The following is a 14,154-nucleotide window of genomic DNA, read 5'->3' on the forward strand; positions in this document are numbered from 1 at the left end:
TGGGATCACCGAAAATTTGTCCAACAAGAAATGAAACCTTGGGAAAGGCAAGACTTTTGTGAAGAAGTTTGCAAGCTGATATTTTGAAGTCACATATGGCAGTGAAACAGTCTTCTTAAAAGATTCTTCTATAATATAATGGCAGCACATCTCAATATGTTTAGTGCGCTAATGAAAAGTATGATTTCCAACAATGTAGATAGCACTCGTATTGTCACAATATAGTCTTGATGGTTCTGTCACGATTACTTTCATACCCTTGAGAAGACGCCTCAACCATATAATTTTAGTTGTAGTAATTGTCATGGCTCGATATTCGACTTCTGTGGAGGATAGAGATATCTTCTGTTGCTTATTATAATTTCAAGATACCAACAAATCTCCTACAAAAACACAAAAACCAGTAGTTGAACATCTGTCATTAGGGTTTCCTCTCAATCAGAGTCCGAGTAAGCAATTAAATTAAGAGGAGGAGATAACAATATCCTTTATAAGCAGATTTTTTCAAATATCTGATAATGCACATCACAACACTCATGTGCACAGTGGTAGAAGAGTGCTGAAATTGATTGGCCGTGTGAACTGCATGCGCTATATCTGGTCTGGTAATTGTCAAGTATGTCAATAATCCACCCTCCAGTTGGAGGTACAAGTTTGACTTTATATTTTCTCTTATGCTCTATTTGGGAACTAGGAGAATTCCCTAACCTCTATGATGTTTGGGAGCCTGGGATTTAACCGATAGGAATGGAGATGGCCTCCCATCTCCCCATTTCAAATACATCATCACAAGGATGTAGCTGACAACTCCACTCCCATCACCCATTTTCATCTTCACTTCCTTCACCCCTCTCATCTCTCTTCCAACACTGGCTCCCAAAGAGAGCCTTATTGGTGATCATTTTCTCATATTCATGTTTCTACTGCTTGATGTTACTGTGCTTAAGGTTCTTTTAGTCTTTTATGTGAACATTGTAAAAGTATCTTCAACAAGATACTAATATCAAGACCTTAATATTCTTGATATTGAACCCACCACGAAAGCACAATAAGAACACTTTAGAACACTTGTGCACAAAAAGCACAACTCACAAATAACTCACAAATGCACAAAGGCATAAAAACAATGGAATCAATTTATTGAGAACTTGGGCTTTGACTCAAAGCCATGAGAGAATACAAGGGGAGAGCCCTTATTTATAACAATCCAAAAGGGAGCCTTGGAGGGGGCTCCACTCATAGACGTTGGAGCCCCTCCAACGGTCACAAATGTGACCGTTGGAGGGGCCCAACGTCTATTTGAGTGGCCCCCCAAGGTTCCTTTAAGTAAAAAATAAAAAGAAATAAAAATAAAGAAAAAGAAAAAGTAAAAAGAAATTACAAACACATTCAAAAGATGAATGTGCGTAAAATGGAAGAAAAGACGAAACTACCCCTATGACTAAGAAATAAGAAATATATATATTTTATATATATAAAAAGTAGATACATATACATATATATTAATATATGTATATGTATTACCTTATATATATAAAATATATATATATTACATTAGGTGATAAGGTACATAATTTAACACCCCCCTCAAACTTAGGACAGGATGACCGAGAGTTTGCCAAGAAGAAAGTTGAAACGCGGAGCACACAAGGCTTTGGTGAAGAAATCCGCCAATTGATATTCGGACGTGACATATGGAAGGTCAATGATTCCCTTGAGGTACGCCTCTTGAACATAATGACAATCCATCTCTATGTGTTTGGTCCGCTCATGAAAGGTGTGATTTTTGGCGATATAAATCGCACTTTTGTTGTCACAGCAAAGCTTGGTAGGTCCTTCAATAGTGATTCCCATGTCTTTCAGCAATTGGTGAATCCAAACAATTTCCATGGTAGTAGTTGCCATGGCACGATATTCGGCTTCAGTTGATGATAGAGACACCTTTTGCTGCTTCTTGCATTTCCATGAGATTAATGAGTCTCCTAAGAAAACACAAAAACCAGTGGTGGAGTGACGGTTATTTGGGTCACCTCCCCAATCAGAGTCAGTATAAGCAATTAACCTTAATTCAGAAGAAGAAGACAGAAAAACTCCCTTATTAATAGTGTGCTTTAGGTATCTTACGACACGTAAGATAGCACCCATGTGAACAGAAGTTGGTGCATGCTGAAATTGACTTGCCGTATGCACCGCATGTGAGATATCTGGTCTGGTGATACTTAGATACATCAACGATCCTACGAGTTGCTTGTAGGGAGTAGGATCGGAGAGAGGAACACCATCATCAATCTTCATTTTTGCTCCTACTATAACAGGACTTTCACAAACTTTATCATCTGTAATACCTGACCTGTCAATAATCTCAGATGCAAGCTTAGTTTGAGACAAAAAATACCCTCTATGAGAGTATGCAACCTCAATACCCAAAAAATAAGTTAAGAAACCCAAGTCAGACATTTCAAACTTATCCTTTAAAATGGACTTTATGCTTTTAATCCCTTTAGAATCACTCCCAGTAATAAGCATGTCGTCCACATATAGCAACAGAATAACAATCCCTGCATTAGACTTTCTAACAAACAAAGCAGTATCAGTAAAGCATGATGAAAAACCATTATCTAACATCACGGAGTTAAACCTATCATACCAAGCTTTGGGAGCTTGTTTTAAACCATACAGTGCTTTCCGAAGACGAAGCACTTTCCCTTTAGGATACTCCATTCCAGGAGGAGCATCCATATATACTTCTTCGTTTAGATCTCCGTTTAAAAACGCATTCTTAACATCCATCTGATAGATGTTCCATTTATTTATTGAAGCAACGGTTATAAGACATCGGACGGTGACCATCCGAGCAACGGGGGCAAAAGTCTCCTCATAATCAATCCCATATTTTTGACCATATCCTTTTGCTACTAAGCGGGCCTTATATCTCTCAAGAGACCCATCACACTTAGTTTTGACTTTAAATACCCATCTACATCCTAATGCTTTCTTATCTTTAGGAAGGTCTTGAAACTCCCAGGTTTTCGCTTTCTTTAGGGCTTCAAGTTCATTATTCATAGCAACTATCCATTCTGGGTATTTTCATGCTTCCTCAAAATCCCTAGGTTCTATGTACGAGTGAATGGCGCTTAGACAGGCTCTATATTTTGGTGAAAAGGACTCATATGAGATGAACCTAGAAGGGGGTTTTCTTGATCTTTCGGTCCTACGAAGATTTCCTTCACTTGAAGGGGTAGACTCATTATCATATCTTTCGAGGGCACTTCTAAAAGTACTCCTATCTCTATGAGAATAGGTTATAGGATCTCTATGTGGTTCTTCATTAATGGGTTGATCAGTATGAGTTTCATCATTTTGATTTGTTTCATCATCGCTAGTATCATCATCTTCAGTTAATAAATCAAACAGAAAAGAATAATCTATATTCTCGTCATTAGTTTCAAGTTTTTCGAAACCACTAACATTTTCCAAAAAACTTACATTTCTGGAAACATAAAGTTTATCACTCTTAACATCATAACAGCGAAAACCTTTATGAGTTTCAGAGTAACCAAGAAAGGCACAAGGAATGGCCTTAGGGGAGAGTTTGTCATTTTTATCAGTAAGGACAAAACATTTACATCCAAAAACCCTTAACCTGCTATAATCGGGTTCTTTTTCGTATAATTTTTCAAACGGGGAAATCTTGTTCAAGTTTTTAGATGGAAGTCTATTTATGAGATAGACAGAAGTAAGAGCGGCCTCCGCCCAAAGTTTTTTCGGTATATTTTGAGAAATGAGCAAGGTTCGTGTGGTTTCAATAATATGCCTATGTTTCCGTTCAGCCAACCCATTTTGTTGGGGGGTTTTGGGACAATACTTTTGATGAAGAATTCCATAATTTTCAAGATAGCTTTTAAATTCATTGGAAAGGTATTCGCCACCCGAATCGGTTCTAAAAATTTTAAAATTTCCATTGAATTGATTTAAAACCATCATATGAAATGTTTTAAAGGTTGAAAAAACTTCATATTTATGTTTAAGAAAATATATCCAACTAAACCTAGTGAAATCATCTACAAAGATAACATAGTAAGAAAAGCCTCCATTGGATATCACCGGAGCTGGACCCCATACATCGGAGTGAACGATTTCAAAAGGTTTTGTTGTAAACATGGATCTTTGAGGAAAAGGAAGACTTCTCATTTTTCCAAGAATACATTCATTACAAACAAAATTTTCATTACAAAGATGCTTAATAAAAGGCAAATAAGAGATTTTAACAATGTTGGGATGACCCAATCTCTTATGCCATACATGAATATCTTTGTTTTGAGCAACATTACAAAATTGATTCTTGGGAATTTTAAGAAAATCAACATAGTAGAGGTCTCCTCTCCTAGAGCCTTCCCCAATCAATTTCCCGGACTGGCGATCCTGTATCCAACATTTATTAGAAGAGAACTTTATATCGCAACCATAGTCCGAGAGTTGAGAAACGGAAAGTAAATTTAAGTTTAGCTTTGGAATAAGACGAATTTTTGGGATAAAAGAATCTTGCTTTTCAAAATTTCCCATTCCTTTAATTTCAAGAGGGGTTCCATCCGCGTTTGTGACAAAAGATGGAAGACGATTTTCAGAATAATTAGAAAGAAAACAATGACTTGGAGTCATATGGAACGAAGCACCAGAATCAAGTAGCCAAGATGTCTTACCAAGAGAGGAAGAAGATGACATGGCGGCTCCAGAAGTGCCTCCTTTGAGAAGAGGTTGAAGAGCATCCATAATTTGATGAAGCGAAAGATGTTCATTTGATGTTGAAGGCCGTTCCTCCGATTGGGATGCTAAAGCCGCGGCGAGGAACTTCTTCCATTTGGGACAATTTGGTTTGATATGTCCCGGTTCTTTACAAAAATGGCAAGTTAATTTGCTATAATCTCTCTTGCCATATCGATCATTTTGCCCTTGATTTTTGAAATGGGGCGGTTTGTAGGTCTTTAAATTATTACCGGGTCTTGACACGGCATTGACCACTTCATAGTCATTTTGAGAAGGTGTAGCAAGAATACTTGGGTTATTTTTACTAATCCCCATACGTGTTTCCTCACCACTTAGCTTGGTGATGACATCTTCAATAGATGGGGAGGTAAAAGCCGATAGAAGGGAGGACCGAATTTGCTCAAATTCGGGTCTAAGACCATTTAAGAAGTTGAAGAAACGATCTTCCTCTAGTTGTTTGTGCCTTAATTCAATAGCTTCTCCGCTCCATTTTGGTTCGAGCATGGCAAGCTCGTCCCAAATAGATGATAATTCGGCAAAATATTCCCGAATAGATAAATCATTTTGTTGAAGAGTCAAGGCTTTCTTTTGGAGGTAGTATTTGTGAGACAAGTCCCTTGTCGTATACATTTTTTCAAGGTATAACCAAGCTTCGGAGGCCCTTTTAAATTTGATGATGTTGGCATTGATCTTGGTTTCTACGGACGAAAAAATCCAAGACAATATTTTGAAGTTCTTCATTTCCCACTCATCATGCCTTTTGGAATATTCTTCTAAGGCCTTTTGTCTATCTTCTCCTTCAAGAATCTTGATTTCCCCTTTCTCTATAATAGAAAGCTTGGGTTCGGGATCCGATATGGAACCTTGGACAAAACCCCAAAGACCTTTCCCTTTGATATGGGCTTCCATGTTGCCGGCCCAAACATGGTAGTTTGAACCACTAAGTTTAAAACCGAGGGAGAAGTGGGAGTCTTTTTCACCCATTATGGAGAGGAGAAGATGGAAAATAAAGCGTACCTTAATGGATTTTCAACCTTTTCTTGACGAAAGTTGCTTCTAAAATATTGCCCGGAGCAAATGCTTTACTCAAAAACTTCACTAGCTTGAGGGCACGATTTTTGAGGTGCTTCACAAGAGGCGAGATATACGATCTTCTTTCTTCCAACGAGGCTCTGATACCATGTAAAAGTATCTTCAACAAGATACTAATATCAAGACCTTAATATTCTTGATATTGAACCCACCACGAAAGCACAATAAGAACACTTTAGAACACTTGTGCACAAAAAGCACAACTCACAAATAACTCACAAATGCACAAAGGCATAAAAACAATGGAATCAATTTATTGAGAACTTGGGCTTTGACTCAAAGCCATGAGAGAATACAAGGGGAGAGCCCCTATTTATAACAATCCAAAAGGGAGCCTTGGAGGGGCTCCACTCATAGACGTTGGAGCCCCTCCAACGGTCACAAATGTGACCGTTGGAGGGGCCCAACGTCTATTTGAGTGGGCCCCCCAAGGTTCCTTTAAGTAAAAAATAAAAAGAAATAAAAATAAAGAAAAAGAAAAAGTAAAAAGAAATTACAAACACATTCAAAAGATGAATGTGCGTAAAATGGAAGAAAAGACGAAACTACCCCTATGACTAAGAAATAAGAAATATATATATTATATATATATAAAAAGTAGATACATATACATATATATTAATATATGTATTACCTTATATATATATATTACATTAGGTGATAAGGTACATAATTTAACAAACATATCATAAATCATGCTACTTTATGAGATAAACCTGTTTCAACCAATTTCAAGTTTCAATATGATGTTGCTCTGCTTTTTGAAGGAACAACACACTAGAAGGGAAAACGAGACATTGAAGAAGCAGGCAATCCCTAACTTCAATTTGATTTTATGCATGTTCACACACATGCACATACATGAACATGTGGAAGAATGCATAAATTGTGCTTACACTTGGATTTTTATACTGTGTTTATTAACAGGTTGAGGGCCTTCAAGTTTTGTTGCCTGCACCTATGGGACTGAAACCATATCTTGAATGTCATTCATTTGATGGCATTTGTCACAAAAAGCATGACTTAACAAGCACACGTTTGTTGTACAACTGTAAATACGTGAAACATGAAGATTCAGATACTTCCTTACAATTGGGGTAATTTATCCTTCAGAGAAGTTTATGCGTTTCTTGGAAAAATATATCTTTCAGCTTGCCATCATATTGCTCATTCTAATTCAACCTTTTCCTATGACTTCTGTGCATTTTTAGGCATCTTCAATGCAAATTTATTTAATCTTGTGCTCCCTATGCTCAGGGTAGTTTATATTGTGATCTTTTCAAAAAGACTATAGCTGATAATTATATAGATTCTTTATTACTAATAACAAGTTGCTATTTTAAGTATCATTAATATGTTACCTTGTTGATGTTGATATTCTCTAGCCATGGAGAATTTGGACATGCACACAGTGGGGATGCAACACTCATGTTCAGAAGACTTCAAATAGGCTACTCGTTCTCTAATATAAGGCTTGTCATTACGAGGTGTTGAAACAGTTTTATGATCTGGCAACTTACACAGTTCCATACAGGCATAGTTGGCAAACTCGTGACTCGGGCTCGGATCGCCCAATCCTTGACTCACGAGTCAGCGGGTTGACTCGGTGACTCGGACGAGTCAGGGCTCTATATTTTATAGTGTAAGCACATGAATAAGACATGAAAATAACTAAACTTCAAGCTAATATGTCAACAGTTAAGTTATGAAAACATGTAATTATACATGATTATTAACTTTTTTTCATTGAACAATATTAGATTCTTCATAACAAGTGACTTTATATAAGAATTGTGCATTAAAATCATAAAATACATGATAAAAAATTTATAATCGGCATTAGGATGGTAACCTGAATCGGTGACCCATTAGGTGTCCGATCCGAGTCGACTCGGGCGATTACCGAGTCGACTCGTCGGGTTTGCCAACTATGCATACAGGTGCTGCTACCCAGCCACCTTATCATATTTAAATGGGTTTGCCACTAAGCTGTTGTCATTTCAATTAAGACTCTAAGGAATATTTAGAAATGGACAAACTTAGTTAATTCTTGAAAGACCTAGTTTGGTTTCAGCCTGATGTCAGGGATGGCCTCTTATATTTCCTTGTTGATTGGGAATGGTTGAACTTGACTTGAAGACAGTAGAAATCAAGCTACAAACCAAAAGGGAAGGACTCTTTCTTGGGTTATGGGCTTCCTTCCCATCCATGGGACTGAGACTGATTGTCTCTGCTTTCTGTGATGCCGCTTATGATTATGGTCTATTCATATATAGTGCATCTATCCACCAAAGTATTCTTCAACATTATGCAAATCCTGAACAGTTCCAACCTATGTCACATAGGTGCGGGTGCGGATCCGGCGATGCGGCTATGTATTTATATATATAATATAGATAAAAATGGACTTGATTAGGGTGTTACATAGGTTCCAACTGTCTTCCAAGGCTATTTGAGCTAGGTTCTGTTTTGCCCACAGAAAGAGATGAGACACTGCCCTGGAGGTTGATCTTTTGGACTGGATTCCTTCTTCTTGCAGAAATAAATGGATTATAGAAAAGTATCACTTGCATGACTAGGATTCTCTTATCAATACCCACACCAACTAAATATTAATCTATCCAACCTAAATACTTGATGCAGCCTTCAACGGGCTGCTATAAAGGTAGCGAAGACACAGTTGCTGGAGGCGACCTCTACCCTCCCGTGAGCTTGATGGAGGCTGGAAAGGCACGACTGGATACAGTCGTAAGCTGAACATGCTTTAAAAACAATGGAAACTCACCCAGATGGTGATGCTGAACTTATTTATTAAATACCCAATGTCAATGATAGGTTGCTAATAAACACATTGAAAAAAAATGGTAAACAACTAACAATAATGAAAGAAAGGGGGAAAACGACAGGGCAAGAAAAGTAAGGCTGCTGAGCAAAGAAAACAAGTTGTAATTAATTCTCCAAAAACCGCCTTCACGCAACCCTAAGCCATGTTTTTAAAGATGGCCATTGGATCCGGGTCTCGGGTCCGGACCCGGACCCGGACCCAGACCGGGCCGTTGCTGAGCTGGGTCTTCCTTTTTCTGGAATAAGTGCGCGTTATCTCCCTGCATCGAGTCGACTCACCGGTGGTCGGATCCTGCTGCTGGGTCCACTCGTGCCTTCCAAATGGTGGGTCGGGTTCCCTGGCCGTGCCAGGGTCACAGGGTACTGGTACCACCTGCTGTGCATCATTCTCCCCTGGTTGGGAAGAAGTCGGCTCCGACGACTTGTTGTCTCCACAGTAAGCATATAGATCAGACACATTGAAAATCGGGGAAATGTTTCAATCGTGAGGCAGTTCTATGAGGTAGGCATTCGAACCTAAACGTCGTAGGACCTGGAAGGGACCATATTTCTTAAGACTCAGTTTATTATAAGTGCCCACAGGAAAACGCTCAGGACGCAGGTAAACCCAAACAAACTGACCAACTTGAAACTGAATGTCGCAACGACCTTGGTCAACGAAGGCTTTGTACGCTTCGTAACTCTCAATGAGTTTGGCCCGGACTTGCCTATGTATATCACGCATATATTCAACGGCATCAAAGGCATCTGGGGCGGGGTCAGGGAGAGTGGACACTGGAGCTAGATTGACGACATGAGTGGGCGATCAACCATAAACCACTTGAAAAGGAGACTTGCCCGTGGACCTATTGATGGAACTATTATACGCAAACTCGGCTTGAGGCAAGACTAGATCCCAGGTTTTAACATTTTCCCCTACTAGGCTTCGTAACAAGTTTCCTAAGGTGCGGTTCACAACTTCGGTTTGGTCATCGGTCTGGGGGTGGTACGCACTACTGAATTGAAGCTTGGTCAATAAAGCCCATAACGATTTCCAAAAGTGGCTCATAAAACTCGTGTCACGATCAGAAGTGATTGTGTGGGGTAGACCATGGAAGCGAGCGACGTCCTTGAAATAATAGGACGCTACTAAAGAGGCATCGGTGGTTCGCTTACACGGGACAAAAATAGCCATTTTGGAGAACCGATCAACAACGACTAAAATTGAATCAAAACGACGTGGCGTTCTTGGGAGGCCCACGATAAAATCCATGGATACATGCTCCCACGGCCGTTCAGGAATGGGTAACGGAGTATACAGACCACTGATCTGACGATGACCCTTGGACACTTGACACACATGACACCCTTTGATGAACTTGACAACATCTTTGCACATTTTGGGCCAAAAGTATCGTTCATCTAACAGAGCGAACGTCTTATCATGCTCGAAATGCCCTGCTAACCCTCCTTCATGTAATTCAGAAATCAACTGAAGCTTAAGGGAGAAATCAGGCACACATAATTTGTTCCCACGAAAGAGGTAACCATTATGAATACTAAAACGGGGGTCGAGGGTGTGATCTGAAGAGATGCACCCCTCCCAGACTTGTTGAAAATCCGGGTCCGTGGGATATAATTCTTTGCACCGTTCGAACCCAACAACCTGCACTGACATGGTCATCAGGAGGTTGTTCTTCCTGCTAAGAGCGTCAGCCACCTTGTTCAGGGTACCAGATTGATGGCGAATTAAAAAGGTGTACTCTTGCAAGAAACTGACCCACTTAGCATGACGAGCACTCAACTTCTTTTGACTATTCAGATACTTCAATGCCTCATGGTCCGTGTACAAGACAAATTCCTTATAAATGAGATAATGTCTCCAATAACGAAGGCCTTGTACAACGGCATAAAACTCAACATCATAAGTGGAATACTGACACCTGGCATGCATCAGCTTCTCACTAAAGAAGGCAACAGGTCTGCGATTCTGACTCAAGACTGCGCCGATTCCCACCTTGGAGGCATCACACTCAACCTCAAAGACTGCAATAAAATCAGGAAGGGCTAAGACAGGGGCACTGGTCATTTTCTCTTTGATGATAGTAAAGGCTTTTCCCGCAGCAGGCGTCCATTGAAAACTAGTACCCTTGAGGCACTCCGTGATGGGGGCCATGAGGGTGCTGAAGTTTCTCACGAAACGTCGGTAAAAAGTGGCTAATCCATGAAAACTATGGATCTCTCCAATAGTCTTTGGGATAGGCCAATCGACAATCGCACGAACTTTCGCGGGGTCTGCCTTAACTCCATCAGATGACACAATAAAGCCTAGGAATACGACACTGGACGTCATAAACTCACACTTTTTCGCATTGACATACAATTTTTCTCTCCTTAAAATTTCTAAGACCTGACGTAGGTGACTCAAATGGTCAGACAAAGATGAACTATAAATCAAAATATCATCAAAATATACTACGACAAACTTCCCTATACAAGGGCGTAGCACTTGGGTCATCATATTCATGAAAGTACTTGGGGCATTGGATAGCCCAAATGGCATGACTAACCACTCATACAACCCATCACGTGTCTTGAATGCCGTCTTCCACTCATCCCCCTCTCGGATACGAATCTGGTGATACCCGCTTTTTAAATCGATTTTGGAGAAAATGGAAGCACCAGCCAACATATCAAACATATCATCCAAATGAAGGATGGGAAAACGGTATTTGACAGTGATGCGGTTTATGGCTCGACTATCCACACACATGCGCATGGACCCATCTTTCTTAGGAGTGAGCAAGGCGAGTACCGCGCAAGGGCTCACTTTCACGAATAAAACCCTTTTGCAGCAACTCCTGGACCTGCCTCAACAACTCGGCATGCTCGGAGGGGTTCATATGATACGCGGGGAGATTGAGGAGACTCGACCCTGGCACAAAATCAATAGCATGCTGCACGACACGCATGGCAGGGAGACCATCTGGAAGGTCATCTGGCATAATGTCGCTAAACTCTTCAATAAGGGGTTTGATGTCTGTAGGAACTGGTAACGACGTACTCACTGACGGTTTAGCCACCACAGCATAACAATAACCATCCTCCTGACATTGGTTCAAGAAAGACCGGTAGGATAGTCCAGCCAGCCGGGGGACTCGCTCAGGCTTATCTACTGTGGGAAACCCCGTCTCCTTGATGGGGAGAAGGATTATCTTATGACCCTTAAATATGAACGAGTACGTGTTCCTACGGCCATCATGAATGGTCTTGCGATCAAACTGCCAAGGACGCCCCAACAGGATGTGACAAGCACTCATAGGGGCTACATCACACCACACCTCGTCGTGGTAGTGCTCCCCCATGGAGAATTGGACTAAACAATGCTGGGTGATGGGAACCTCGTTTCTTTTCTTGAACCATGCCATCTTGTAGGGGTGAGACAGTTTCTCGGTTCTCAGATTCAAGATAGACACAACACTCTCGGACACCATGTTCTCACAAGCACCGGTGTCGATAATAACATCACATGCATGACCCTCACAGTTGCATCGGGTTCTAAAGATGTTGTTCCGTAGCCATTCGGCAGAGGTCGACTCACGGGGTGCAGTCAAGACATGACGGATGGATAATAGATTTTCGACATTGCCGTCGAACTCTACGACTTCCCGCTCATCCTCATCTTCGACCAAAGACTCACTCTCACTTTCGGATGCTGACTCCACAATACCTTCGACGAGATGGGTGCTCTTGCCCACAGTGGGGCACCTAGACGCGACATGCCCTAGCTCTTGACACCTAAAACAACGGATGGTAGACTCACTAGGTTTGGTTTTAGACCGGGTATTGAATGCGGGTCCGGACGGATCAGGTTTGCTAAATTCTGCTCTAGGGGTAGACTTCAAATCCTCCTTCCTAGGGGAGCTCGCTCCCCTGGTTGGAAAACTCGACTTGGGTCGACTGGACTGTTCACTACGGGAGGTCCTATATTCCTGCCTTCGTTTCAAATTTTCCTCGACGTTCATGGCATAACTGCTGGCCTGATCTAATGTCTCAACCGTGATACAACTAAAGTCGTCAGAAATAACAGGACGGAGACCAGAAATGTACCTCGTGACCTGTTGGCGGGCAGTTTCCTCAATTTGCACCCGTAGAGAAAGACGATGAAACTCGGCAGTGTACTTCGCCACAGTACGAGTGCCTTGACGCAGGGCTAGATACTCCTTATAGGCTCTCTCAGCGTGATCTGAAGGCACGAATTTTGATTGCATCAATCTCTGCATTTCCTCCCATGACTGTACACGCTCTAGCCCTTGCCGCTCCCTCGATCGCTGCAGCTCCACCCACCATGTCTGTGCTAATCCTCTCAACCGAGTAGACGCTAGAGAGACACGACGGTGTTCGGCTACGGTGTGGTAGTCAAAGAAAAACTGCACGGCATAAGACCAGTCGAAGAACTGTTCCGCGTCGAACCGCCCTGCAAACTCTCGAAGGTCTAGTTTCACCCCATAAGTGGAGGGATGCTCCGCTGCTCTCGGTTGACGAGCTTCCACCATTCCTGCAGGATACTCGTGCCAGAACGCGTCATCGTCCCACGCTGCTTCATTGTCCTCTACGCGGTACTGCTCGCCTGGATGCCGGTGCTGACGAACTCCACCGAGGGGTGGTCGACGCTCAGGTCGCGCCGCTGCCTGCTGACACTGTCACGGCCTGGTTTGCCCGCGGGTGGGGGCTGTCTGTGGCTGTCGCTGTTGCACTGGTATGTAAGGGGGTCCTACTAAAGGTGGGGAGTTGTGTTGGGTCTCTGCCTCTAAGTGGGTAGGAAAGGGGTAGTAAGGGTTTGGGTTATGATAATGGTGTAGGGTCGGGCGAGGTACTGGGTTTTGGATCGGGAATGGGTTATTGGGTTGGTTAGGGTTCGGGTATTTAGTTGGGTTGGGGTAGGACTGGGATGGTTCGCCCGACTGGATATGGATCGGGCCTAATCCTAAACTACTCGTCGGACCCAGATTGGGATAGGTCGGATCGAGGATCGAGTTGTGGGGATAAAAGGTTTTGTTTGAACTCGATCCACGGTCCATATGAAAATGAGTCTGGTTGTGACCCGGCTCAAGATCAAGCTGGAGTTCCGTCCGGGTCCGATACAGGTTCGGGTCGGCATGGGATCCATTTTGGGATTCAAAATTCACGGGTTGGGTCAGATTCGGAACGAACTGCGAACCCAACCCAACTGGGTAGGCTGGGTATGGGGCTGCCAGACCCGGACCCGCTCCTGAGAACCCAAAGGGTGGTCCTCGGTAATCGGGTCCAGGTCCACTTACCATTGGTTCTTGACTAGACCCTGAGGGATCCGAATTCATCCACAGGGGATCAATCCCCTTAGCCCGTGAAGGGGCTGCAATCATGTTTCCGAGCGCAGGCGCTGGGAGGGTCGACAAACCCATCCCAGTCCGAACTGACGTTGGCGTGCCCCCA

General features: G+C 42.2%; 2 protein-coding genes across 2 annotated transcripts in view; one reads left to right on the plus strand and one right to left on the minus strand.

Moving 5' to 3' along the window:
• AGL15 (AGAMOUS-like 15) overlaps positions 1 to 6,957 on the plus strand; it is a 97,612-nt gene extending 90,655 nt beyond the window's left edge. Inside the window, exons 7-8 of the mRNA XM_090000904.1 lie at positions 6,624 to 6,665; positions 6,784 to 6,957. Coding sequence (XP_089857030.1) covers positions 6,624 to 6,665; positions 6,784 to 6,957 — 216 coding nt within the window. The remainder of the gene's footprint in view (positions 1 to 6,623; positions 6,666 to 6,783) is intronic.
• A 4,514-nt stretch (positions 6,958 to 11,471) lies between these two features.
• On the minus strand, positions 11,472 to 12,173 carry LOC149843399 (uncharacterized). Its single transcript, XM_090000905.1, has one exon. It carries the CDS (start codon positions 12,171 to 12,173, stop codon positions 11,472 to 11,474), a length of 702 nt encoding a protein of 233 aa, XP_089857031.1.
• Between the last annotated feature and the right edge of the window lie 1,981 nt (positions 12,174 to 14,154).

The sequence above is a fragment of the Nuphar pumila genome, chromosome 3 (genome assembly GCF_984573655.1).
Source record: "Nuphar pumila chromosome 3, dmNupPumi1.hap1.1, whole genome shotgun sequence".
NCBI lineage: Eukaryota > Viridiplantae > Streptophyta > Magnoliopsida > Nymphaeales > Nymphaeaceae > Nuphar > Nuphar pumila.

Excerpts from the sequence above, each read along its gene's own strand:
- LOC149843399 (XM_090000905.1), bottom strand. The coding sequence starts at position 12,173 with ATGGTGTCCGAGAGTGTTGTGTCTATCTTGAATCTGAGAACCGAGAAA.